Source organism: Trachemys scripta, chromosome 20 (genome assembly GCF_013100865.1).
Source record: "Trachemys scripta elegans isolate TJP31775 chromosome 20, CAS_Tse_1.0, whole genome shotgun sequence".
NCBI lineage: Eukaryota > Metazoa > Chordata > Testudines > Emydidae > Trachemys > Trachemys scripta.
Genome location: NC_048317.1, coordinates 9,715,286 through 9,743,241, shown reverse-complemented (window position 1 = coordinate 9,743,241; position 27,956 = coordinate 9,715,286). Strand labels below are relative to the sequence as shown.

At 55.0% G+C, this 27,956-nt stretch overlaps 3 protein-coding genes across 3 annotated transcripts; 1 reads left to right on the top strand and 2 right to left on the bottom strand.

Moving 5' to 3' along the window:
* Positions 1–135: 135 nt before the first annotated feature.
* ZNF593 (zinc finger protein 593) lies at positions 136–2,340 on the bottom strand. The gene is made up of 3 exons (XM_034754028.1): positions 2,088–2,340; positions 1,451–1,513; positions 136–990 (listed from the first exon to the last, which is right to left on the bottom strand). The coding sequence occupies exons 1-3, from the start codon at positions 2,282–2,284 to the stop codon at positions 861–863; spliced, it is 390 nt and encodes a 129-aa protein (XP_034609919.1). The 5' UTR covers positions 2,285–2,340; the 3' UTR covers positions 136–860.
* An 8,224-nt stretch (positions 2,341–10,564) lies between these two features.
* On the top strand, positions 10,565–14,523 carry C20H1orf232 (chromosome 20 C1orf232 homolog). The gene is made up of 3 exons (XM_034753747.1): positions 10,565–10,606; positions 12,644–12,741; positions 14,143–14,523. Exons 1-3 carry the CDS (start codon positions 10,565–10,567, stop codon positions 14,441–14,443), a joined length of 441 nt encoding a protein of 146 aa, XP_034609638.1. The 3' UTR covers positions 14,444–14,523.
* A 5,734-nt stretch (positions 14,524–20,257) lies between these two features.
* Positions 20,258–27,725, bottom strand: FAM110D (family with sequence similarity 110 member D). Its single transcript, XM_034754084.1, has 2 exons — positions 27,676–27,725; positions 20,258–22,499 (listed from the first exon to the last, which is right to left on the bottom strand). Exon 2 carries the CDS (start codon positions 22,222–22,224, stop codon positions 21,190–21,192), a length of 1,035 nt encoding a protein of 344 aa, XP_034609975.1. The 5' UTR covers positions 22,225–22,499; positions 27,676–27,725; the 3' UTR covers positions 20,258–21,189.
* Between the last annotated feature and the right edge of the window lie 231 nt (positions 27,726–27,956).

Here is a 27,956-nt window from a genome sequence, read left to right as displayed (position 1 = left end):
GGTTGGGGCAGTCTTTCAGCGCACTCCTCTTGATAGAAGAGAAGGGAAGGAGCTTAGTAAGTCATCCTCCCATATCAGGGAAGAGTTAACTAGACGCACGAAGAGGGCAGAAAGGAAATTGTTTGAGATGTTAGAACATCTGCCAAAGGAAATATATTAAGAATAAATATAGTGGGAATTTAGCAGTGACCAAGCTGCAAGGCTGCTCAGACCTCTTTTCTAGGCGCCCCACAAACAAGGATAGGCGACTTCAAGCAACTAATTCAAACAGTCATCATGAACGATCAAGCTGGTGGCATTAGCCCCAGTCCAGGTAGCTGGTTGGTGAAAGGGCTGTTTTTGCTAACAATTCAGCTCAGCTCATTTTCCAAACTGAGTCCCTACAACTCAATCTGGATCAAACTGGCAAGGAATGTTCTACAGCTCCTTCAGCAGCTGCCAGCTTGATTGCTAAAATAGTTTGATGGGTGATTTCAGAGGTCACACTCTGAGCCAAGAGCTGCATCCACTGCTTAAAATACCAACACAAAGAGAAAAGACTGTAACAATCAGGTCACTATCACAGCAGGACGTTGCTCATCCTTTCCCTGGACCTCTGGCTGCACTGTATGTCCATGTTGCCAATGAAAACATAATGCACAATATCTGCCAAAGCAAGAGGGTCCAAAGGTCTCCGCTGGTCAGTGCTCTACTCCTTGCTGAAGAATTAATGAGAACAGCGGAGTTAGTTGTTATGCCTTGTTGCAGGGGGAGTGTTTTTAAAGACACTTGCTGAACTCAGAAAAGACGCTGCCACAAAGTGGGGCTTTAATCAAGGGCACTTTCTAATGGATCAGAGAACAATCTCTGAGCCTCCGTATTCAGCCAGATTCCTCCATCTCAAGCGGTTGAGTCTGTACTTCTATCTTCTTTGGAGGAATGTAGGATCCCATCCCAGCTGCTCTCTCTGCCTCCTCCTGGGTATAAGGCTCCTCACTCAGCTGCTTCAGTCTAAAAGAGAAAGAAGAAACCCAAGCGAGGCACATGGGTTCCAATCTTTAATGTTCCCCCTGTAAGCTGAGCACTTTAAAAAACTATCACAAACCCAAACCAGCGAAAGCCACATTTGACATTGCCAGGACATCCAGACTAAGTCTCAGATGCTCAAATTTCAGAGTGGGATTGAAGAACAGCAGTGGGAAAGCTATCAATGCTGCACCACCTGTTCTGTGACTAGATGGACACTTTCAGCCACCAGCTGAATTAAACTATCTTTAGAAGACTGAAGGAGCCATGAAGACTGGTGGGGTAGGAAGAAGAGATGGAAAAATAGATTTTTCAAATAACTTTTTGAAGGGAAAAGGGAGTGGGGGGGTGTTTCTTATTCATAAGAACCCCAAATAAATCAGATTTTTTTTCACACTAATAGTCTTCTAAGAAAAATATTCCCTCATAACAGAATTTACATTACCTTCTTTTGTGAACTTTAGATTTGAAATGTTCCTTCATGCTATTCAAATCTACAAAGTATCGCCTGTCGGGAGAGAAGAAAGAAGTTCAGGCAGTTGAAAACAATAGTGCCCTTTCCATGAAAGGGTCAAGTTAAGAACTAAACAGGAGGCTTTGGAGACTCAGACTGAAGAAGGCAGGGTTGAAGGCTCAAGATACCAAAGGTCACTATTGACCAAACATTTTTTCTATCAGAAGGTGGGGAAAGGGGCCTGATGAAGTTAAGTATTTGGTCCTGGGACCCACTGTGCAAACATGGGGGAAGGCCAGCTGGGGCGCCTCTTCTCAGTTAGCCCGGCTGGGGCGCCTCTTCCCAATTAGCTCGGCTGGGGCGCCTCTTCCCAATTAACCCAGGGGACTGGGCTCTCTGATTTCAGGTCGGGCCCTGGGAACACTCCCCTCACACCCCGCAGGCCGTGGGCAGCCCCCGTGCCTGCTGTGGTGGATGCACTGCAGCTGGGCTCCCATGTCTCCCCCCCAACCCGGGACAGGCGCAGCAGGAGGGGCAGATGGACGGGGGGAGGGGGTCCCTGGAGGAGCCATTGGGACGCCCCCAGTTCACGCGCAATGCCCCCCCGCGCGCACACTCTCTCACGCACGCGCAGTGCAGGCAGTAGTGCTGCGCGCTCCCGGGCATGTCGGGGTCCGGCTCCTGGTGCAGCAGCCTGGCCGCGTTGTCCGGCCGCAGGTCCCCGTGGATCTGGTCCAGGTCCCGGCGCCGCCGCTTCGCTTTCCACTGGCGGGCCAGGGAGCGCGCCTTGTGCGAGCCCGTCTGACGAGAGCTCCGCGGCGCCATGGGGAGACTGGGAGAGAAACCGGAACTGCCTCGTCCTCCCCTACTTCCGCTTCCGGCTGGCGCTGGCTTGTGACCTCATCACAGGGCGACCCCCTCCTGGCAAGGGAACGAGCCCAGTGCGCATGCGGGAAACGCACAGGGCCAGAGTGGGAGTTGAGCTCAGGGCAGGCAGAGGGAGGGTAGAGACACCATCTCTGCTCATCCTGGCTAATAGCTACTGATGGGCCTGTCCTCCATGAACCCTGTTATAGTCTTGGCCTGTACAACATCCTCTGGCAAGGTGTTCCACAGGTTGCCTGTGCATTGTGCAAAGAAATACTGCCTTTTGTTTGTTTTAAACCTGCCTATTAATTTCATTTGGTGGCCCCTACTTCTTGTGTTATGAGAAGGAGTAATTAGCATTTCCTTATTTACTTTCTCTACACCAGTCATGATTTTATAGACCTCATCATATCCCCCCTTAGCCATCTCTTTTCCAAGCTGAAAAGTCCCAGTCTTATTAATCTTGCCTCATACAGAAGCTGTTCCATACCTCTAATCATTTTTGCTGCCCTTTTCTGAACCTTGTCCAATTTCAATATATCTTTTTTGAGATGGGCTGAGCACATCTGCACACAGTATTCAAGCTGTGGGCATACCAGGGGTTTATATAGAGGCAACATGATATTTTCTGTCCTATTATCTATCCCTTTCTTAATTATTCCCAGCATTCTGTTCACTTTTTTGACTGCTGCTGCACATTGAGTGGATGTTTTCACAGAACTATCCACAATGACTCCAAGATCTCGCTCTTGAGTGGTAACAGCTAATTTAGACCCCATCATTGTATATGTATAGTTGGGATTATGCTTCCTAATGTGCACTACTTTGCATTTATCAACATTAAATTTCATCTGCCATTTTGTTGCCCAGTTGCCCAGTCAACCTCCTCTGATAGGCTGCTTTTTCCTTTTCTGCCAATCAGGGGTGCTTTGGGAAGCAGGCTCTGCTCTCTCCCCCGTCCCAGCGGGCCCCATTCTTACAGGAGGCAGGTAGGAGAAGACAGAGTTTGGTGGCTTGCGGCAGTTTTGCGCTTCCCTGTCCTCTACTCCTGTGACAAGGGGACGGCTCTTGTGCCTTCTCCTCTCCCTCCCTGGCCTGTGTGAGGGGGGTGAACTGCAGGAGGAGCAAAGGTGAGCCAAGGTTGTCCCGCCTCCATCCCTTTTGACGTCTAATGGCACTGTGTTTAAACATGGCAGCAAAGAAAAGGAAAGTCGACACCAAGAACCATTTGTTTAAAGCAAAGTGGACTGACACTGTTTTATTTTGCCACAACGTCCAAAGGGTCGACCAGTATGTTTAATTTGTACAGAGACTGTGGCTGTTGTAAAATGTGGGAACCTCCAATGGCACTACGAAATGAAGCACATGGATTTTGACCTCAAGTATCCACTGGGCTCCCAATTAAGATCAGACAAGATCGCCTCATTGAAGGATACATATTTTCTGAGCACAAATATTATTTCAAAGGCTTCTTGTGCTTAGGAAAAGGCAACTGAAACATCACAGAGATATGTGTGGATAACAGCAAAACACCGGAAACTTTTTGCAAATGCAGACCTTATTAAGCAGTGCATGGTTACTACAGCTGAAATCCATTTTGCAGAGGAGAAAGACATTGTTGACGCCTTCAGACAACTGCCGCTTTCGGACACAACAGCTATTAGGCATACTGAGATGATGGCACAAGACATTTTCAAGCAATTGTGTATGAAACTGAAAACTTTCCATGGCAGTGGAAGTGTCCCATGATATCAGGGACACAGCACAGCTAGCATTGTATGTCCCTTTTTTTATGGAGAGAAATTTGAGGAGGAGTTGTTGTCCTTTATACTGCATAATAGTTGCACGGCAGGCAAAGATTTGTTTAATTCTGTTCAAACTATTTTGTCTAATAAAGGTCTTGACGTAACTCAGATTGTGTCAATTGCAACAGATGGCGCTCTTTCCATGATCGGCACTCACAGAGGGCTTGTGAAACGTCTGCAAGATCTGAACCCCAATTTGATTTCCTATCACTGTGTAATTCACCAAACAGAACTTTGTGCGAAGCTTAGCGATGAGTATGCAAATGTATTGTCAATGGTGATTAAACGTGTCGGCTTCTTTCGGTCCAAGTCATCACTGCAACACAGACAGTTTGAAAGCTTTCTTTCAGAAGTATCTGCCAATTACAATGACCTGTTGGTTCATAATGACATCTGCTGGCTGAGCAGAAGGCAAGTACTAAGAAGGCTATGGGAAATTCGAGTTCATGTGGAAGAATATGTACATAACATTCCAGAGAAAAAGGCAGAAGAGGTACATGTATTTTTGAGAGATGCCGCAAGCATGAGCATCCTGGCCTTCCTTGTTGATTTGACAGCCCACTTAAATGATTTCAACTTAAAGCTACCGGGGCAAAATCACAACATAGTGGATCTCCACAGCAGCGTCACCTCATTTCAAAACAAACTGAGTCTCTTCAAAAGTGATTTGGAAACTGGAGAGATGCTGCATTTCCCAATGCTGCTAAGCTGCCGGGACACTGCAGACGTGACTCATGGCATCATCTCTGGACAGACTTCTTCAAAACTTCCCACAGAGGGTCCAAGAATTTGAAAGTATTAAAGACATCTTCCTGTTTGTAAGGAACCCATTTGTGGTATAAGAAAATGGCACTTGGTGTGATCAAGCAAAAGCATCCTTTCCAGATGTTGAAAAAGCAAAACTATAGCTGGAGCTTATTGATTTACAAGCGAATGAAGTGCTTAGGGTGCAGCATGCTGAAACTACAGCTGAAACTTTCTGGACAACTCTTGTGCTGGACTCCATGTATCCACACTTGCGGAAGGTGGCATTTAACATTTTGATTATGTTTGGCTCGACCTACGTGTGTGAATCAGCATTCTCAACAATGAACAAGATTAAATCCCGTATCGCTCTGTTCTGACTGATAATCATCTGTGCAATTGCCTTCGTCTTGCATTGACTGAACTCACTCCAAACTTCAAGGCCCTTGTGCAGCAAAGGACCTATCACTTTTCCCACCAATGACGATTAGTATAATTATATATTATTCACGCATATTTTAATTTAAATGTGAACCTCTGTATAAAATTACATTTTCAGTAGTAATACTACAGTTTTAACAGGTATTTCAGAGTAATTATTCATGAGTCTTTTTTAATACATGTGTAAGTGGGTGTGTATTTGTTATTGGAAAGACTTGAATCATAAAAGATAAAGAGTTCATGTGTACTAAGTGTTATTTTCTTTCATACTCTGATACTTATTAAATAAACCACAAAAGTTTCGAAGAGTTTTTCTATCTCTATATATACATATATGCCTACAATAATCTTATTTGACAAAACACATTCAAAACTTAGAACAGGTGTCTGAAAGTGTTTTAATGCTAATATTTGCCTCTATTTGACATTTTCTCTATGTACTTTCTCAAAGTCTCAGATGTAATTTATTACATCTTTCTTGGAGGCTATTTTTAGGTTATACAGTGGTTTGATTTTATTTTTAATTTAATTCACTAAAAATATAAGCAATAGGCCCCTGGGTATATTACATAGAATTGTACGTGTTCGTTGAACAGTGGCACATGGTGTGAAAAATGTTTCTCTAAAGTCTGCACCTTGACTGTACCTTGACCAAGAAATGTGGACCTTGGCAAAAATAATTGACTACCCCTGGTCTAAACACTAAGCACATTGTTATAACTCTGATACCTGTTTTAACAATACTAACACACAGGTGAGCCAGACGAATTCCAGCTATGTATTTGTCAGTGTCCAGGTGAGGCATGATTACCTGTTCTGTTCATTCCCTCTGAAGCATTGGCCACCGTCCGCAGACAGGGTACTGGGCTAGATGGACCTTTGGTCTGACCCAGTGTGGACATTCTTATGTTCTAATGTACTTCACTTTCTGCTTGAAACCATGATGTGCCCTGCCCCTTGCTGTGTATAAACAGCTGTAGCCTCCCACCCCAGAGGTGGGCATGCCTGCATGGTGGACGAATGATCTCTATAAATAAACTCTTTAAGGCAGCTTGGCTGAATGAAAAGTGATACAGACATGTGCAGTTAGTAGGAGTATTGCACCCTTATATTGATCTTGAAAGCCCGAAAAGAAAACCCTGGGAGAGCTAAACACGCTCAGTGAGTCTAACTTTGACTTTCCATTTCGGTGAAATCAAAAGCAAGCTTTTGTGGGACGGAGACATAAAGGTCCTGTCTGACGTGTTTAAAACATTTGGCAGGAAATAACAAACCTAGAAATGTGGTTGTGGATTTTGATTTTCGGAGGTAATAGTGTTTGATTGGGGTGTGTAAATTCCCCTGCAGTGTCTGCAACCTTCTACTTCCCCCGCAAGGGGAGAATCTGATACTGACTAAAGAACCAGTGATCCAGCCTGTTCTGCTCCCTCTGCCCAAGCAAAGTGAGGGTCAAAAGGTAAACAGCACAAATGGTGAAAGGGTTTTAACCTGCGGGTGACCTTTGGAACGGGGAGGTGCATGGCTGCCACTTTGGGTGAGGTCACCGCTGCACTGAGCTGGGGGGGTTCTCAGCATGACTAAACTCCACTGGAGGTGGGTGTCTTAATGGCATGAAGTGTAGTAGCAAACCTGGAGTCGTGCATTTTGGATACACCTGTCAATCCACAACAAAGGAGCGGCCGTCAGTCAGCTAGCCACCTGTGATCACATTACCTCTCTGCTTAGGAATCAATAATACATACAGGCACGTAGCGATGGCAGACAGACCTCTGTCATTAACACAGTGCAGCTCAGGAGGGTGACTGAACAAAAGACACCCCCATACCAGACATCAGGGTCTTGCCACTCCGGACCACCAGTGGCTGTCTGCCTCCATGTCCCTTCATCTCATGTGTGGCAGGCAAGAAGCCCCTTCCTCGTAGAGCGCAGGCAGCTAGCTGCCCTACTTCTACTCCAGCTTCGAGTTCTCCTCCCTTGTTGGCAATTTGCATAGACCCAGCTCCAAAAAGCTTTCGGTCCCTGAGCAGAAACTAAATACGTGAATGAGAAGAGATGGGTTTGCAGGGCCAGCAACTCCTAAGGAATAATTTAGCTGCCGGACGCTATTTTCAGCTGGTTGCTGAGATACTATGTTCCAGGCGCCCCTTCTCAGAGGGGATCAGTTACAGGCCACAAACAATGAAGGGTAACGCAAGAGCTCCACCAAGCTGGGATGACACTGTCTGTGGGCCCCGGGAGGGGGTGGGGGCTGTGCAAGCACCTCACCCTGGGAGCTGGAAGCCTCTACAGGGGCAGGGGAACAGATAGTAGGCAAGAGAGAGACCTTTGTTGCAAAGGGACATAGATGCTGACTGGCCAGGCATAGACTTGGGGAGTGGGATGGAGAAGGTCGCTGTGGCCCAGGAGAGAGCCCCCTTTGGGAACAAGACAGAGGGGATGGAAGAGGGGCTAGAGAGAACCTTTTCTTGGAGGCAAGATATGGGGGGAGCTGAAGGACAGGGGACAGCCCCTCCAGGATCAGGCAGATAGAACTCCTCACAGGCCCACCGGCCCTATGTCTAGGAGCCCATTGGCATTCTGGGTCAGACCCGGATCAAGTTCCTCTTTGTGGTCTGAACTGCATATCGAAGGAGGCCCCTGCAATTTTAATGAAGACACCAGATCCCAGCAAGCACCCGCCGGTGCCAGGCGCGAGTCCAGCATCCCGCCAAGTCCCCGATTCCCCGCAGAGCCCTTGGAGCGCCGGGGGTAACTGTGCAATGGCACCCCACCCCTGCCCTAGGCACGCAGGGCACAGGAGCTGAGCCAAAGGCTGCCAGGCACGACACAGACAGAACCGCCTAAGCCACAAGGAGCCTGCTTGTCCGGGCCTCTCCTGCTACCGGCTGTAGGAGCGCGGCTGCCACTGGGCCTCGGGGCCAACCTCCCGGCTGCCACCATGACTCAGGGATTCTGGAAAGTCTACAAGTCCAAAGTGCTGCAGACTCTGGGCAGCGAGGGGCAGGAGGAGGAGTTCAAGGATGAGGTAGGGACGGCCCTGGCAGGGGCCTCTGGTCTCTATTGCTAGCCATAGGGGCAGGCAACAGGGGTTCCCGGCTCCACCCGCTCTGGTACTCTGCACCCCCGGGATCCCCACCCAGCCCCCAGCTCCGCCCGCTCTAGTACCCTGCGCCCCCGGGATCCCCACCCAGCCCCCAGATCTGGCCACTCTGGTACCCTGTGCCCCCGGGATCCCCACCCAGCCCCCAGCTCCACCCGCTCTGGTAACCGGCGCCCCCGGGATCCCCACCCAGCCCCCAGCTCCGCCCGCTCTGGTACCCTGTGCCCCCAGGATCCCCACACTTCGCCCAGATCTGGCCGCTCTGGTACCCTGCGCCCCCGGGATCCCCACCAAGCCCCCAGCTCCGCCCACTCTGGTACCCTGCGCTCCCGGGATCCACACCCAGCCCCCGGCTCCACCCATTCTGGTACCCTGTGCCCCCGGGATCCCTGCACTTCCCCCAGCTCCACCTGCTCTGGTACCCTGGGAGCCCGGCCCAACCCCCAGCTCCGCCCGCTCTGGTACCCTGCGCCCCCGGGATCCCAGCCCAACCCCCAGCTCCACCCGCTCTGGTACCCTGGGATCCTGGCCCAACCCCCAGCTCCGCCCGCTCTGGTACCCTGGGATCCTGGCCCAACCCCCAGCTCCACCCGCTCTGGTACCCTGCGCCCCCGGGATCCCAGCCCAACCCCCAGCTCCACACCCTCAATCCCTTTGGCACCAGCCTCTCCCAAGCCACGTTGGGGTTTATTCATCGATTCCCAGACTCAGAGAGTCCCAGTGCGCAGCACGGCTGCTGCTGCCGCCACGTCTAGTCTCTGGCAGGACAACTGCCGTTGGGGCCCCTATTGCTGTGGTCACAACCAGTGCAGCAGCCACCACGCTCCCTGCTGCTGCTTCTCCTTGTGCTGTTCCTCTCTCTGCTGCTGCTGCTGCAGCCTGTGGCAGCCAGTCACTCTCTGGCGCCCGGCGTTTGTGCCCCGAGAGCTGCCAGCCACTTCAGACGCTCTGCTTGGCTTGCCCGCCCTACCCCGGTTTTTGGCAGATCTGCGTTCTGGGCACTGACGAATCATTCAATTAAAAAGAAAAATCAGATCCGAGCAATTTGGAGAGTCTCGGGGTGGGGCAAAAGCGATGGGGTTTGTGCCCTTCAGCGCAGAGAAATCCAAACCCAGCCCTGGCCCTGTGAAGTCAGCACTGGCCCTTGTTACAGAGCAGGGAGAAGGACCAGTAGGGGTGGAGGGGTGGGTACAACTCCAGAACTGGTGGGTGCTATACAGCTGTGAAATGAGGGAAACACATTTCTAGGGGTCGCTGAGCTCAGAGCAGAGACGATTCTTTTAGCATGGAGAGACCTCACCTGGTCACTTTATCTTCAGTGTGGCCAAATGGCACGATTTTTGATGTTTTCCTTAAAGCCCCAGCTCCCGGAGTCAGGTGATAACACGAGACTCTCCGCTCCCATCTAGTCACATAGGGCAGGCCCGGATTAGCCAATGTGAACTCAGTGCACTTGCACAAGGCCTCCATGTCAGGGAGGCCCCCCAACCACTGGAAAAAAAATTGGTTATGGTAGAAGTGGGGAAGGATCGAGCGCCACCCACTCAGGTTTGGCCCAGCCCCCCCCGGACAGAACCTGCAGCCCTAGGCAGCTGCCTGGTTTTGCTCACAGCTAGTCTCTAACTAACTGAACTGTCTAGGTGAAGGCAGGTGGGGAGACCCCGTTTCCATCGTGCGCAGGGCCCCCGAATTCTTTAATCCTGCCCTGGTTTGAGGGTTTGGCCTGATTCTTTGGAGAAGGTGAGCTGCAGAAGGGAGCTTCTGTTCAGTAGGGAATAGACAGGAGATGCCACAACACCGAGCCTGGGTCAAACACTCTGCTAGGACCAGGGCCAAACGACTGAGGAATTCTGGTGGAAGCGCCTGGCACGGGGAATAGTTAGTGCATGGACCAGACCGAGTCCAGAGGCAGCAGCCGGAGGAGGAGGAGAAAAAAAATGACTGGTGGGAGGGGAGTCTAGGGGGTGAGAAATTCTGCTGCTAACTCCACTCACCCAGGGACAGAGCCAGCCAGTCTTTCCAGGTGCTGCCCCTGCAGCTGTTCACGCTGCCCTCCTCAACACGCGCTGCTGCCCCATGGCTGATGCTGTGAGTCTGTTTCAGGGGGATAACCCCGAGCTGGTGGAAACCACAGATGCCCCAGTTCTGATGGAGGAGGGATCGAACCCCATCTCCCAGCTGGCACGAAGGGTAAGGCCTCCCCTCTTAGGCTCTCCACCTGCCTCCCAGAGCGACCGGCTCTCTCTTAGCATCAGACCTCTGGCCCCAGTCACCACCCCGCAGCCGAACCAGCCTGGGGCTTCTCTGCTCACTGGGATTGTTTTCAGGAGACTCTGTAGGTTCCAATCTGCCCTGGAGATTTGCCTGGCTTTCTGTCACCCCCTCGGTGCCACCGCATCGTAGTGTTGCCAACTCTGACTGAAGCTATTCCGGGAGATTTTTCTCCCCCACCAACGTGATGTAATGTCATTTTCTTAAAATAGCCCATTAAAATCTCCTGGATGGCTTTCAATAGTCAACGGGACATGGATGCCAATTCCGTGAGACTCCTGGCCAGTCCTAGAGGGCCGGCAACCCTACTGCATCTGTGGCAGCCCAGCACTGCAGCACGGTTTGCCTTGCTGCAGCATGTAACAGGGGCTTTGTCTTCACCACAGACAAGGGGCAGGTGGGTCCTCCTGTAGTGGAACGAGCGAGGCCAAACCCTGGGCATGCGGGCTCTCGGGTGGCCCTCACCTCACCACAGCCTGGGCCCCATCTCGGCTAGGATGTTACAGCGGAGAGCTCCGCGCTGGGAAGAAGGCAGCGGAGCTGTAGCCCGAACAAGAGGGCAGTGCTCCGAGGGGAAAACCGGATGTGGGATTAAGCACACAATAACGTATTGCGGGAGAGCAGGGGAATCAAACCAGGCTATTATAAGGAGGCCTCAAGCTCTCTGGCCCTAATACCAGGGCTCCCCCGGCCGCAGGTTTCTTTAATGAATGTGAATTAGCAGAGACAGATGCGTTTGATTTGACCGTAACCTGGTCTTTCTTACACGTGTCCTTAAAGAAACAGACCCCCTCCAAAGGTAGACAGCGAAGCACCAGTGCTAGTGCAGAACCCGGCCTAAGGCGAAGAGGTCGCAGATAATAGAAAGGGACAGCAGATCTACAACCACAAGTGGGGAAAAAAGTCACTTGAGTTCCCAGATCCCCCTCAGGGGCATCGTGCCTGGCTGCTGGAGGCCCTGATCACTGCCAGGCTTGGGGGCTGCTTGCACCCAGTCTGTTGTCAGATCAGAGCCTCAGGTGCTCAGAGAGCACCGAGCACTCTAGAAATTAGGTGCTGTGTTGTGGCTCTGGGTGCCCAGCTGTATCCAGGCACCCGTTACACTATCTTCCCTCCAGCGTCAGCCATCCCCTCCCTGGCCCAGCCGCATTGGCTCTGATCAGTCTCCAGCCAGCCCAGCTCGAGCTGGTCAAACCTTCGCCCCTTTGCCACCCTGATGGCAGAACTCCCCGTGGGAGGCCTTCTTGCTGCAGTGGGTGGCAGATGGCCATAAACAGGTGGAGGGGGTGGTTGGGTCTCGTGGGGGACAGGCAGTGTGAGCGTGGAACCCGGTCATGTGCCGTCATAATGTCTGTGCTGTCCTTATAGTACCAAGGTGGCCCAGTCCTGGACCCGGGCCCCATGGCGCCAGGTGCTGTACAAACAGACCAGAAGGCTGGTTCCTGCCCCAAAGAGCCTACACCCAGCCTAACAAAGACGAAGGGCAAACGCCCCCTAGCCTGTGGGCTCCCGGGGTCTCTGCCGGCTGTTCCTCACCCGCACAACGGCCAGTGAAGTCACTCAGAGGGGGGCATGGAAAACAAGGGGGCAGTGGGCATGCAAGGGCTGAGCGGGGCAGAGACCCCCTTCTGAATCTGCTGTCCGTCCCCTGCCTAACCTGGGACGAGGGGCTGGAGTGGAGACAGGCACTGCCCTTTCGGGGGAGGGGGAGAGAATGCTGAGGGTGACAGAGGACAGTGATGCTTTGTGGGGTGTGTCCGTGAGGCTAGTCCGTGTGTGGAGGAGGAGAAGGCAGAGGAAATACATTCCTGCTGCGTCAGTCCCATAGAGCAAAGCTCTGGGGCCCGTTGACGTTCCCAGGGGCCCACGTGAGCTCGGCCAAACCACACTAGCTCCACTCCTGCCTGGAACTGGGCAGCGTCACTGACCAGTGGTTTCCCTCCCTCTGCTCTGCAGGTCCAGGGGGCTGGCGCCAGAGGCTGGAGGAGCATGTCGTCTCTGTTCAATAGGGAGGATGAGCACAAGCTGCTGACCCCCGAGCCCTGCGCTGACCAGTAAGACTGACGCTCGCATCTGGGTTGTAGCGTCTCCATCGGGCTCCCATCCTTCTAGGCAGGGCCCAGCTAGGCAGGGCCCAGCTTATGGTAGGGCTGAGGGTCTGCCACAGGCCTGAGGACCGGGACGAGGGGTGGCTTTGAGGTGAGACTGCAGGCAGCGAGGTACAAGCGTGTCTGGGTTTCGCCCCCCAGAGCAAGGATGCGTGTACGGCCCTGTGACACCTGAGCTCTCAGCCAGGCAAGGGGTCCTCTCAAGTCCAGGATCACAGTGACCGGGATTCCGGTGAGGGCTTAGGACTAAAGTCAGCCCTGCTGTCCATGGACCCCGGTCCCATTGATATCAGTGAGAGCTACACCTGCTTACCCCATGGCTGAGTCTGAACCCGAAACTGTGTCCTACAACAGTCCCCTCGGCTATCTTCCCACCCCTGCTTCTGCTAGCCAGGGGACATGATGCACGGGCCACTCAGATGGCCGCAGGTGAAGGCTGAAGGCAAGAGACCCACACCCTGCTGCTGTCTTGTCCTGGTCATGTCCATGTGGAAATCTGTTCCAGTGCTGAATGCGAAGTGTTTAGATCTAGAGGCATTTCCCAGGAGCCGGCGTAGGAGGAGAGAGAAGAAATGACCTCAGTCACACTGTAGAAAAGTTACCCAGTTCCCATGTGCTCCTTTGCCTGTGTGGAGACTGTTCAAGCCTCCCACTGGGCGGCCTCAGTTCAGCCCCAAGAGCCGGCAGCTTTGCAATAAGAAGTTGCCTGTCCCACCCCATGGGGCACTACGTGCAGATCCTCCTGGGCCAGGAGAGTTCAAAGCCCCCCGTTCCGAGCATCCCCCAGTCATGTAGGCAGGGTGAGCCTTGAGCCCGGCAACCAGCTGTTCATCCCAGTGCCCACATGGCTTCCGCTGTGTCTATCAAACCCAGAGCCGGGCTAGTGCCTGTGTTCTGGCCCTGTGCCTAGGAACGGGGGCTGGCGTTCAGGTAGCCCCCGTGCCTTAATGAGAAGCCACCCCCTTCCCAACCAGGCTGGTTCAGTAACATCTGCCAAAGGGAAGCCTGTGGCTCCGGGATTCTTATTAAACTACGGTCACGTCTGTGTGAATCAGCCTCTCTCTTGCGCACGCTCGAGCAGCCTGTCCAGACACCAGGACTCGGCATCCTGTCTCTGCCACTCCCTGGATCTCTTTGTGTGTCTATCTGTGCCTCCCCTATACAGGCGCTGTCTCTTCCCTGTGTGTTGCAATACTGCCCGCCTCCCTCTTGCTGCTCATCTCTCCCTTTCTCTCCTTGACGCTCTCCCCCGCAGCGTGCGGCGTCTGGTTTTCCTCTCCCGCGTGTGTCCAGATCTTTATGCTCAGACGCGCCCCGCCCCCTAATCTCCCCATCTCTTGCTTCCAGCCCCCTGGCACCGAAGCCAGCGGAGTCGCCCTCTGCAGAGAAGACGACGTCAGGGTTCTGGGATGTCTTTGCCACCAAGTGGCAGCAGGCCTCTGCGCTGGACAAGAAGACGGCCCCGCCTGAGTTCAGCGAGCCAGCGGCCGAGTTCAGCGGGGCGCCAGGGGAGCCCCCGGGAGAGGAGCCCACCTATTCTAACAACGGCAGTGACCTCCGGGAGCCAGAAGAGGGTGCCTTCAAGTGGGGCTTCCTGGTCAGCAAACTGGCTGAGATAAGGAATAAAAATGCCCCCAAGAGTAACTAGAGTGGAAGGATCTTTCCCATCAGCCTCAGCACAGGGCCTCTCGCTCACTCGGGAGGAGAACACCCAGCATTTCAACCCTTTCTGTCCCTGCAAAGAATCCGTCAGCCTAGAACACCCACAGCGTGGCTGCAGTATCCCACCCCCCCCCCCCCCGGATCTGTCCCCGTGAGCTAAGGGGCTGGACAGTTCAGTGGCTGATACCCTCTCCCTCTGGGGATCCCAGCCTGCCCTGGGGTGGAGAGACTAGAGCGTCTCACCGGCTTTCCCGCTCTCCGAGTTCTGTGGTTCACACGGGGACATTGGTCGCCCTGGGCTTTGCTCACAGTGACACCAGCTGGGCCTGAGAACGTGGCTGGGCCCGGGGAATCCAGGGTTAGCCTGTCCTGGAGTCTTGCTCCCCTTGCCTTGGGCCAACAGCGGCACTTGGGTTGGGAGTCCAGAGCTCGGGGTAGCTTGTACCACATGGGCATCTTGGGGACAGGGTGGAGGTCCAGCCAGCACCCATCATGCCCAGAAGAATCAAGTAGGTAAAGCATTGAAACTCAGCTGAAAACACCCCTCTGGATCACCCTGGTGCAGCGCCGGCCTCTGCATGATATCAATGAGGTCCCCACTGCTGGGAAGCCCTTGTCAGAGCGAGGTCTCTACTAAGCTCCCGCCTTGTGTTCTGTACCGTTTGCACTGTCAAGGAGAGATCCTGGGACCACGCCAGTGTGTGAAGCATCTCACAGAGCTAAGCACTCTCTACCCGTACTGTACAACATGCTCGCAGCCTAGTGGTTAGAGCAGGACCTGGGCTGCCTGATCTGCTATTGACTTGAATTGAGTGACTGTGGACAAGTCCCGTCATCTCTTTGCACAACATTTGAAACGTGAGCAAGAGACTTTCTATCTGCTACCTCCCAGGCCTGGTGTGAGGTGACTGGGCTGAGCCTGCCCCATGGACTGAGCAATTCATGGACCTAGAGCGCTTTGTGATCCTTGCATGGCTGGAGTGGAGGAAGCCCAGAGCCCGAGGAGCTGCAGTTCTGTGTACTGTGATTTCCCAAACCTGGCAAGCCAAGGCTTTCAGAAGTGACCAGAGCCTGTGGGTGCCGAGCCTGGGAGCCCTTAAAGGGGCCCGGTTTGTTGAAAGAGCAGAGCACCCACCTCGGAAAAGCCAGACCCTCTTTAAAGGTGGCTCCAGCTGGATACCTGAAAATGAAGAACCAAAGATCACTGGGCGCTTTAAAAAGCTTGGCCGTGGTGGCTTCCATCCTAACTCGTCTAACCAGGGCAGCCGGGCTTTCAGACACTTTCTTTGGCCAAAGCCTGGATAAGAAGGAGCAGGTTCTTGGTGCCGCTGGGTTAGTGTTTGGCTAAGGAGTGCCAAGAACTCCCCCTCCAGCAGGAAGAGTTCTGGAATTAGATGTTCATGGTGGCTTGTGAATTACTGTTCCACAGCTCCTTGTAAGGCCTGGATCACCCAGCCGCAGGGAACCGACCCAGCCAAGCTTCCCCGCATGAAACTCTGTTTCGGCGACTCAGACCCACCATCACACGTGGACGGGGGCTGCAGTTGGACTGGCCGGGGCATTTGCAGAGCGCGCGTGAGTGAGGCGTTTTCCCGCCGCTGTGCCTGTTTAACACTGACGGTGTCATTTGCAGTGAGTTTCAGCTGATCTTTATATGTAGACGTGTATAAAGTAAAGATCCCTTCCCTCCACCCCCTTTTCCACATCCCAAGGACGCGGCTCGCCTGGGATCATTTCTTTGTGGCATCTCTCCGGCGCTCAGAGTCAAGCTAGGGGCTGCCCTGCAAAGGACAGTCACGCTTTCGCAAGCGGAAAGGTCGTCACATTTTTACTCAGTATGGTTGCAGAGTAGCTGAGCCCAGGGGGGCAGCGTTTAGCAACAGGGCCAAACTTCCCCTTGCTCTACTGAACAGCCTAGTGGAAAAACAGCCTGGAAAACAAGACTACCTGAGCCAGATCCTCAGTGTGTGGAGATTGGCAGAGCACTAGTGAGGTCAGTGGAGCTCTGGTTATTTACACCCGCTGAGGATCCGCCCCCCCGAGGCCGAATGAGAGGAGTTTAGCGTTCCCCGCTTAGTCCCTAGGGGATAAGCTGCTGCAGGCAATAAAGCTTCAACGGAAATTGGCACTGAGCTGACCTGAGAGGGACTTGCCTGGGAGCATGGCAGAGGGAGAACGTTCACCCTGTCAAGGGCCAGGTAATTCACAGAGCTCTACCTACATCATGCCTGTAGATACACAACCTTGGAGTCCATGTCGGCCGCGTAAGGACAGCGTAGAGCCACCCATCTCAGAGGGGATTAGCAGTGAGATAGTCCATGAGGTCCATCTCCCCCAGCTCAGAACTGATAACCTAGAGGGGCAGGCTCCCCCACCCATGTAGCCCCCTCTCCTGAACTACTTTCCAATGGGGGAACCCAAGAAAGAGAGAGACCAGCATAGCGGGCCGATACGCTGCGAGCCACTCGCCCACCAGGTTCTCTCGGACTCTGGTCTGGCGTCGGAGAGTTGGCTACCAATGGAAATTTAAGACAGATTCAGTTCCTGCCTGGGCTGCATCGCATCCTTTCAAACATCTCTACAGTTGTGCACAGGCCAAACAAGCCCTGCTCCCTCCTGGGGGAGAGTTCACCTTCCCTGCACCCAGAGAGGAGTCATGACTGGTGACAGCAGAGGGAGGGTGACACACAATGTATGCAGCGGAGTTCAGGGCACGGCCTATAAAACCTGGCAGAAATCTGGAGGGGGGGGACAGACGTAACCCCCACATGTGCCCCTTGCCCCATGCACAGGGCCAGCTCTACTGTTTTTGCCGCCCCGAGTAGCGCACCGAATTGCCACCATGGACAGCAGGGGCAGTCCGTGTGCCGTTAGGGCGGCAGGCGCGTTTCCGCAGCAGTGGCAATTCGGTAGCAACTTCTATCTTCAGCCGGAAGACAGAAGCCGCCGAATTGCCGCCGCGGGCAGCTGAACATAGAAGCTGCCGGCGAATTGCCGCCGCCGTGGAAACGCGCGTGCCGCCCTAACGGCACATGGACTGCCCCCGCTGTCCGCGGCGGCAATTCGGCGCGCTGCTTGGGGCGGCAAAAACACACGGAGTGCCGCCCCTGGCAGATTGCCACCCCAACCACCAGCTTGGAATGCTGGTGCCTGGAGCCGGCCCTGCCCATGCAGCACCTTTGTCTGCATCTGACACTGAGATCTAAGTATTTCTTTTTCTTTCTACACAAAGAGCAAGGCTTACAGAGCAGATGAGGAAGATCATATGCCCAGGGAAAGCCACCTCACCAATCAGAGCCTCTCCGGCCTTCATTCTTCTCACGTTAAAAAAAAGAAAAGGGATAAAGACCAGGCAGGAGCTGGGATCTCTGGGGGCTGGAGCAGGAGTAGCTTTAATGTAGCACGGGGCCTTGTTAACCTTCCTGCTAGTCCTGGGACATGGTGGGAACCCTCTATCCCGGTAGTGCCCCACCCCTGCAATTTCAGGTTCACAGGATGTGGGATCCCACCCAAGCTCCTGGCATGGGAGTTGGCCAACGAGGTTCTACAAAAGCACCTCCACCCCTCCGTATTGCCCCATCTCCACTTACAGAGCACAGACCCCTTGCCTCGCCTCTCAACTCCCACTGCTGGCACCAGCACAAGGGGGATAGATTCTACATGAATTTTACATCCTCACCCCCCCCCAAATCTTTAATTTCTCGTTAACAGTATAAAGCCTCCCCCGACCTCCCTGCTCCCCCAATTCTGCAAAAAAGAAAGAACATCAACATGGTAAACTTCTATTAAAGTCACCCTGACATGGTTGTTGTTCCTAGAGCAGCCACTAGGTGTCAGTAAGTCTACAGCATGAGAAAAGAACCCTGAAAAGAACAGATCCAACTCTCCAGTTTTCATTCACAGAGTGCAAGGCCAGAGAGGAGCATTGTGGTTCCCCAGCCAGACCGGCCTAGCCCAGCTCCAAGGAGGCCTCAGTAAATGTAAAGATAGAGCGAGCAGATGTCCCGATTTTATAGGGACAGTCCCGATTTTTGGGTCTTTTCCTTAAATAGGCTCCTATTACCCCCCACCCCCATCCCAATTTTTCACACTTGCTCTCTGGTCACCCTCTGTAAAGAGCTCGGTAGCTAGAATGCCAGGGACAAGCCGGAGAGTTCAGAAGTTCCAGCTGATTAACTTGAAGCATCATCTGATCTTCATGGCTGCAGCAGCGAGGATGTAACTTTCTGCAGGAGAGCGGTGGCTGGCTCGCAGATCTCAGATTCAGGGCTGCCAGGCAGCTCCCAAACACGTAGCAGAAAGGTGTTAGAATAGACAGTGACTGTCCCAGACAGTTTTCAGGGTGAAGAGGGGGCTCCCCAGCTCCTCAGAGGGCCCCCTACACTCGTGAGATACTGATTTGTAATCAGTAAATCCAGGTGTTAGTTGCGAACAGTGCAGGCCATGCAGCAGAGGCACCCGGCTGTAAGAAAGGACAGCTCAAGCAATACCTGGATTAATTGCTGTGACTCTGGCGCAGTGCCAGGCCCCAGTGCCACAGGCATAGAGCCATGTGGCCCTAGGAGTTGGCAGGACTCCCATACTGTAGATCACATGCCGAGCTGTGAGCAGGAAGCACAGTGCAAAGCCAGAAGCGTGGATGGCCAGCGCTGTTGAGTGCTTGGCCTCCCAACCTGGCAGCTAGGTGTGGCAACGTTTAGGATAAACAGGGCTGCGCTGAACCAGATTGAGGCCCAACAAACTCATAACCCGAGACACAGAACAGGCTTGGGCCTGTTCCAGTTTTCAGTCAATCATAAGAGGGGTTCCTTTCAACCCACCATCCTGGCTCTCCACCTCTTTCCACTCAGAGTACTGTTTCCCTCTTAACTGCCCACACCAAAGGGGCTGCCCTTCCATGGCCCACCCGAGAGAACCACTCTCCCGTTAGCCATTCCTCCCGGCTGGTTACAGGCCCTTCCGCTAGAGCCAGCGGTGGGGCTGGCTGGGAAAGTCCTAGAGGCATGAGCCCCCCCCCTTGTGTTCTAAGTCAAGCAGAAGGTGTGACCCCAAGAGGCAGCTGCCACTGCCCGGGGGGGGGGGGGCGGGGGATGAGCAGAGGACATGAAAGGAGTCGGTTGTTTCAGGGCTCCCCTGAGATAACCTGACTCCTCTTCCCCTGCAGATTAAAGGGAGCCATTTATCACAGCAGAGCTTCTGGAGCACAGCGGGCGCCAGAGCCCTCCTGCACCTGGAGGAGGGCACAGGTCACGGGAGTGATCGGGGCTCCTGAAAGGATGAGTCAATCATCCCGCAGAGCGCTCTCAGGCAGGTTCCTGTCAGGCTGGAATCTGCACGGGCTGGGAAGGATCATTCTACTCCTGCGGGGGCTGGGAGGGGGAAGCAAGGCTAGGGATGGTGGCCAGTAGAAGTTGCCGAAGGCAAGGCTGCTGTTGTGGGGGGAAGGGGCCGCAGGAGGGCAGAGCCCAGCCCCCAGGAGGGAACTGGCCCACCAGCCTCGGGCAAGCAGATTCTCCAGAACGACGCTGAACTCTGCGAGAACTGGTGATGCTCTGTACCCTAGCCTGAGCATGGCCCCGATCCCAGCACGCCCCATTGCCATCCAGGCACTTCCCCTTTGTCAGGTCTAGCGGGAAGAGGAACGTCAATGGCTCAGAGCCCCCCTCAGTTCACATTCACTCTGCTCCCACGTGGAGTGCAGGGGGGAGTCCAGAGAAACGCAGACAGGACGCAGCTCTGACATATCCTCACCATTGGGCAGAGATCACACGCGGCAGGATTGAAAACACAGCCGGCTTTATTCAGAACTTTTCAGATCCAGCCGAAATGAAATAATTTCTCTTGAAAAAAAAAAGAAAGTTTGGCAGCGTGGGGGGCTCCTGGGGCTGGCACAGCCAGGTCCCACGGCTGCCCACACCGCTGGATCCCGTTCTCACGGTGCAGCCGTACACCTAAACACACCCCAGCCTGCTAGTGTCACGCCAGTGCCTCCGGCCATTCCTGGATTGCTCAGCAAGGGAGGAGCCCACACAGCCAAAGGGTCCATTTCTGCCCTTACGATCTCATCTTCTGCAGAGCTGGCTGCATCGGTGAAGGGGCCAGCCCGAGAGCGTAGCAGCAGAGAAAGGGTTAAAGGGCCAGTCAAGGGGGACGCAGGGAGTGGCCAGTTTGTCTCCCCTTCCAGTCCCATTGGTCCCACGCTCAGGTGCCAGCGCCAGTCCCAAGGGGGAGCTGCTCCAAGACCCCTCCCCCAGCACAATTCCTTCCCCGGGCACATTTTAAAATATTGAAAAGAGGAAAGTCTCTGTTTTGAGCACACTGGCCCTGAGAGGTGAATGTCACCCGCACCCCCTCCCCCGCTCAGCAGGATTAGGGCATGCATTGCTGGAAGCACCTGGGCCCCCCCATTTACATGACAGTCCCCAGTTGGCAGCCCCAGTGCAGAAAAGCGCTTGTGGGTAGCTGCACACACAGGGCAGGAGCATGGGAAGTGCCAGCTCCGGGCATCTTCACCCCCACGAGCGTCTGGTTCAGTCAAGGGCCGAACGATCTGCCTGGTTCATGCCCCAGGCCGCCTCCTGCCCGCGCTGAGAGCGACAGGGGGGTTGCCATTGCCTTCGCTGGAGGCAGGACTGGCGGGCGTGACCAGTGCCGGGACAGGTCCTGAGCTGGAGTGGAGATCGCCTGCCCCCAGCCCTTGAGACAGGACGGGGTCTCTAAAGGACCCTTCCCTCAGACTGTGGACTCCCTGGACATCGCCCAGGCTCTCTGGCAGCTGTAGAGCCACTTGATCACCCGGGCATTGCGCTCGATAATGGAGACGGTCGAGCAGCGCCGTGCGCCCGGCTCCTCCGCATCAGGCCCCGCTTCGCAGCCGCTGGAGTGGGCCGGCCCGCTGCGCTCCGAGCCGGCCGAGCCCGCGCTCCCCAGGAGCAAGGAGGAGGCCGCGTCCCAGCCAGCAGGCCCGAACCTCTCCCTGCCCAGCACCTCCACCAGGTCCCGGTCCAAGCCGCAGTAGTTGAAAAACCTCTCCTTCTCTGAGAGGGGCAGGGAGCAGCCTCGGGCCAGCTCCCTCTTGGCCTCCTTCGGGCCTGGCCCCGACTGGCTGCTGTGTGGAGGCTGCGCCACAGGGCTCGCGTTCGGGCTGAAGATGCCGCCCCCTGGGCTCTGCGTTCTAACAGCCTCCTTCTCCACCGGCACCCACACCATGGGGGTCTCGTCTCTCTCCGGCCCCTGCCGCCTGTCGCCCAGGCCCCTGGAGGAGGGGGAGCTGGGGAGTTTGTCTCTCAGAGGCCCCTGGAAGAGCCGCCTGACCAGGCCGGAGCCCTTGGCATTCTCCTTGTTGATGGCCGTGCAGTCCCGTTTCTGCCGGTAGATGATGAGGGAGTCGGGCCTCAGCAGGCGTTTGCTGCTGCCCCTGCGCGCCACGGGGGACTGGGGGGAAGGCAGCAGCTTCCTGGGGCCGTTCTGCTTGGGGCTGTCTCGGCCCAACTCTGAGCTCTGACAGATCTCGTGACACTGGTGGAGAGTCAGGCGCCTCCTGCTGTGAGGGGAAGGCCACGGGGGGCAGCTACGCAGCACCGGCTCCTGACGGCTGTTGATCACTTGCTGGGTTTTGACGTACTTGGCTTTGTCGGCTTCCAGCCTCTCCACGGCACTCGGGGTGCGGCCCCCGCTCCCCACCTCCATCTGCCGGCGGAGATACTCCGGGCCCCGGTTCAGCAGCCGCAGGGGGGATGTGCTACTTGCAGGAGACACAGGCCTCATGGTCTCGTGCACTTGCACCTCGGCTCTCAGGAACAGGGCACAGCGACCTGCAATGGGAGGCCCCTCAGGGGAACCATAGCGCGAAAGCCCCGAACCCCAAATCCACACTGTTCTAAAGCCAGTCCTTCGAGTGGGCCACAGGACACCGACGCGGTTCTTCACCCAGAAGCCGGAACCTGTATCCAGACAGGACAGCAAGGGGGGCTCTCTGGCACCAGCTTCCGTATCCGCAAGCAGCCAGTCCTCAGTGGCCGTGGGGAAGGTGCACTCAGCTCCTGGAAGGAGAGGAGGGAAGTGGTTAGTCATAGGAAAGTTGTTGCCACCACCACCGGCAAAGGGCCCTGCATGGGTAACGGGCAGCTACCATCCGCAGGCTGGGGCAGGACCTGGTCCCACCGCAGGAGGAGTTCTGTTTGTGGGGGAACGGGGACACAGATAATGTAGCACCCAAGCGTCCCCCAGATGGACCATTTTGAGTGGGAACCATCATCTCAAGTGGAAGCCACCCTCCAGCTGGGTCATTCACACACACACACCCACCCCATCTCCCCCTCCCTGGCACTGTGTGCACAGAGAGGTGCCCTGCCCCCCCCACCAGCTCCACTCTGCCTGGCTGTGGAGGATGCAGTCAGGAGGGGCCTGTACCCAGCACCATCTTCTCCCCAGCGGGCAGCAGTGTGTCCAACTCAGCGGCATCAGCCAGAGCTGGAGCAAAGGAAAACCCTTCGGACGAGGCTCCACAGCCACAGAGAGCCTGGATATGGCAGCAGGGGATGGGGCACCCCAGAGCTGCTGCCTGCTGTATCGCTCTATGGGAGATCGATCAAGGATTCAGGAGCGAGAGGAAGACAAGAGCCCCGGGGGCGGGGGGGGAGGAGTCTGTTCAGTCCCCACCTCCCCCACAAAATGGGACTCCCTCCCCCGCCCCCACATTGGGGGTAGATGAGGGTTCTGGTCTGAGCCTCTCCCCCTCACCATGGCAGAGATGGGCACCCAGACAGTCCAGAGCCCAAGACAATGCGGGTAGGGGAATGGAGGAGAGGAAGAGGAGGAGAATGCATTGGCGAAGGGGCAACCCAGAGCTGAGGAGAGAGGGCAGTCGGGAGCAGGGAAGGTGCTTGATTTTCTTGCCCCGTAAAGGGGCCGGGCTAGATGCCCTTGTGAACCACCCGCCCCCGTGGCTGCGTTCAAGGCGCCAGGAGGAAACCTAACTACCGCATAGGGCCGCTCCGCAAAGGAGACCCTGACGAGAGGGAGGGGGGCACCTTGGAGGAATGGGGCAGCCGGCCGGGGCTGCAGTTTCAGGGAGGGTTTTGATGCCACCTCTAGACACGTCGTGCGGTTCAGAGTGGCGTGGGGCGGGCTGCTGAGGGGCACAGTGATTTTTCAGGTAGGTGCGAGTTCCCCCTCGCCCCACCGTGACCGCCCCTGATCCTCTGAATCATAGCAGCAGAGAGGAGGCTGGAAAAGGAGACGCCGCGGGCTGATTGATCTCTGCTGGGATACCACCGCGCTTCAGGACGAGTAGGAGCCAAGGAGGGCACCTGGCTGGCTCAGATGCACAGCAAAGAGACTGGGAGAGGACGGGAGACGGGCCTTTTTCTAGACAGCAGCAGGCCTCTAGGTGGGACTAATCACTGCAGGAAGGGGAAAGCACTGAACAGCTTGTGAAATCGCCTGGGTTATTGCAGAGCTTCCAAGAGCAACTTAAACAGGAAAAAATACCGGAGCCAGCCGCCTTATCTTTATGTGCCCAACGGTAGCAGAACAAAGACAATCCGGCCATCAAGTGCCGCAGAGCCACCCATGCTTCCCGGCAGCCCCCAGCACCGCCGGTGCTACCTTCGGGAGTAACGGAGGAGCCAGGTTGGAGCAACTGGGAGGGGAGGAACCAGACGGCAGGAGGTGGAAAAGCCACAAGGGCGTTTCTGGCTCCACTCGCCTTCCGTGTGGCTCAGAATAATCACAGCGTCTGAGCGGCCCCGCGTTGGGACGGGCTCCCTTCTGGGTTTCCCTTTTCAGAAAGGAAAACAAGAAAAAGGCTTTTTTTAAATCTGTCAAAGTTTCAGCCAACTGACACACTGACTCCACAGTGGCTGCTGAGGGCTAGAGTCCCCAGGGAGGCAGCATGGCCCAGCGGCTCGAGCACTGGACCGGGAGTCAGGAGACACGGGTTCTACTCCCAGCTCTCGCCTGCTGGGTAACCTTGGGCATGTCACTTCCCCCTTTGTCTCCGTGCCTCAGTTTCCCCACGTGGCTCGACTGTTTAGCTTGTCAGCTCTTTTGGGCAGGAGTTGGCGCTGACTGGGTGTGTGTGCAAAGCCTCCAGGTGCTACTGTCATATAAACAAGCACCTGTCTAGTTGCCCAGGATAAAGGGTCCCAGAACCAAAGAGCCTCATCCCGGAACAGGTGGGCCAATCCCAGAACCATTAAACTTTGCTGGCTCAGCTCCCAACCACCTCTCATTCACACCGAACAAGCCAGCGACCAACAAGGCTTAGAAAGGGCAAAATCCCCCCCCGGTTTTGCCCCATGACTAATTCCTAATTCATAGGAGACCCTAAATGATCAGCCAGAGGTCACTGCTGGCATTGTGACCACCAGAGAGCCTTTATTCACCTCCCGACTGACCATCCCTCCAGGGAAGGACTAGAACAAAGCAGAATCTGAGCCTCAGGGGCTGGCGAATGAGGGGCCAGGGTGGGACCAGGGCAGTAAATCTGGTGCTGAAGTTGACAGCAGCTAGTGCAGGGGGCCTGGAGTCAGATGCAGAAGCTGTAAATGCCCCAAGCAGATGGTTTCCTTTAACAGAAGAGACACAAATGGCGCTGAAGAGCCTCTCAGTCCAGCAGTGACTGATTGGAAGCGAATGGTTAACCAGCCTGCCTACCCCAGGCAGTCACCATTCTCTGCCCATTGCTGGAGACAAGCCCGTCTACACTCGGAGCTGGATTCCCTCCCCCCACAATTCCCCTCCAGCCTGCCAGGGAACACTCAGGACAAACCCCCAGCTAACTTGTCACATGAACACTTAGCCCTTCTCAGCTGAGGATCTCCAAGCACATGACAAATGAGAACAAAATAAAACTTTTCAACATCCCCCGGAGGCCCGTCGGTCTCATTTCCATTTTACAGGCAGGGAAACCGAGGTATGAAGCAGTTAAGTACGTTGCCCGAGATCCTGCAGGAAGTCTACGGCAGAGCCAGATCTCCCTGGAGCCAAACTAAGAGAGACCTCTGAGATGAGAAGCAGGAGTCTGGACTGAGAAAGAGGCAACAGCTGGAGTTTGATACTGTGGTGTTCGAAAGGAAGGGATCAGCATCCACCCACCCAAACCCTCCACCAGCTAAGCCCTGGTTCCTTCCGCCTTTCCTGCCATTTAATCCCACCACACACCTCTGACCTGCACGGTCACGGTAAAGACCCCACATGCTGGAGATCAGTAAGACTTTCACATGGAGACTTCATGCCACCCAGGGAGAGTCTGCCCAGGGTCTGGCATGCCTAGTTCGATCACACAAAGAGGGGTTGCATAATATAAAGGCACAGATTCCCAAGGGGCATTTCTGATGGAAAGGTTCACTGCCTTGATCAGTCCTGAGCGCAGGAATTTCAACTCCAGCTCTAGGGCAGAGATCAAGTCAGCAGGGGAGCTAACAGACCAGCTCCGGAGCGGTTATTAGAGCCACTGGGGAAATCGAATTTCCAGCCTGCAGGAAATCCCTCTTTCCACATTTGCTTTCATCCCAAAGAAGGAGGAAAAGTCAAAACGGTGAGAGTTTTCATGAAGCAAAAAGTTGGAAAGTTGAGAAATTGGGAGAGGAAACGTGTTCTATCAGAGTGAAACACTAGGTCAAACCGTTTCCTTTTGCGTTTTCCCAATTAAAAAAACAAAAACAAAAAATCCACATTTTTGGTTCCCTGGTGCCGCTCTAGCTGCCTGCATCCATCTGTCGTCTCTGGTCATATACTTAGATTGTCAGCTTTTGGGGGCAGGGAGTGTCTCCTTGTCCTATGTTTGTACAGCCCCTAGCACAAAGGGCCCTGGTGCATTGACTGAGCCTCTCACATGCTATTGCAAGACAAATAAATAACAGGTTTTTTTCCCCCAGGGAAATTTGATTTCAGTGCAACTCCATATTTTGCCAGGAAAGTTTTCTACCAGCTCTCCCCAGTATACTCTAGATAGACGCTCCACAGCAGATCTGAGTCAAAACGCGATTGTTCCTACCACTACAACACTTGTCTTGTGGGTATCCTTAAAGCATTTTACGCACATGAATTAAGCCACACAACAGTCCTGTATGTAAAGACAGGTAAGGATCACTGCACCCACCTATGGGGTGGAACACAGCAAGTCTTGAACAGCACACAGCAACACTACACCAACAGCTGGTGTAGGAGAAGAAGAATGCTGCGCCGGTGAAACTGCCAGGGGGGAGAGAGCGTTCCAGAGTTAGAATATGGCCAGGACACCAAAGACCAGATTTTCAGCAGAGCTCAGCTTGTTGATGGCTGAATGCCCTTGAAAAACTGGCCATAAACAGGCGCTGAGCACTTGAAAACCATACACACACACACGCCACACGAGTTGGGACAGCAGCAGCCAGGGCATGAGATGCCTCATTGCCAGACACCAGAGGGGAAAACATGCATCTGAAAAGATCACCCCATGCACTGCTCACTAAGGGGAGACTGGCTGTAAAGGCTGCTGGAAGGCTCCCCCCGGGGCTCTCCCCTGTGGATCCTAACACAGCACTGAAGCTAGCCCAAAATTTCTCCAGCTGGGAGCTTAGATCCCATCCCGTGTTATCCCAGGGCCACTAGGATGCAAGGAAGGGGAAAAAAAAAAAAAAAACAACAACCTGCTATAAAAAGCCCAAAAAGCTGAACTTCTGCCTCCCAAACATAGCGCTATAAATAAGCGGTTCCAGGGCAGACACTCGCCCGCCTCCCTGGCACGTGCCCTGCAGAGACAGCTCAAACACGGGGCAGCCAGATCTCAGCACAGGCCTCCAGCCTCCCTCTGGAAAGCCACTGAGGCCAAGAGCTGGATGCCCGAAGGTGCCACCCGCTTGCCAGGGCTGAACAGAGCAAACAGAGCTCCCAGGGGAGCCCACAGCAGGGCATGGCCTGCCCCAAGGGACAAGACACTACGCCCTGCCCAGAGCCTGGCACTGCCACGCATCCCCCGTTAGTACCTCCCAGGGCCGGTGTTAGACTGGCGGGAGCCCAGGGCAGAAAGCCGAAGCCCGAGCCCCGCCATGAGGGGCTAAAGCAACTTAGCTTCACGGGCCCCAGGAAACTGCCCTGCTTGCTACCCCGTAACGCCGGCCCTGGGACCCCCCAGCCTTGCGGCAGGAATTCTGCTGAGCTGCGCAGTGGGGCTCTAGGGCAGGGCGGGGGCAGGGGCTCCAGCACAGGGCGGCAGGGCGGAGGGGCACTCACCAAGCCCGGCTAAGGCATCTCCAGTCAAGCACCAGCTGGTCCTGCCCTGCCAAGAGCTCCCAGGGAACTGAGCTCAGCCAGGGCAGGCAGCGGCTGGTGGATATTCACGGTCAGGGGAGAGCCAGCCCCTCCCTGTGCATTAACCCCTTCCCTCCCACTCACCCCCAGCCTGCATTAACCCCGTCCCTCCCGCTCACCCCCAGCCTGCATTAACCCCTGCCCTCCCGCTCGCCCCCAGCCTGCATTAACCCCTTCCCTCCCGCTCGCCCCCAGCCTGCATT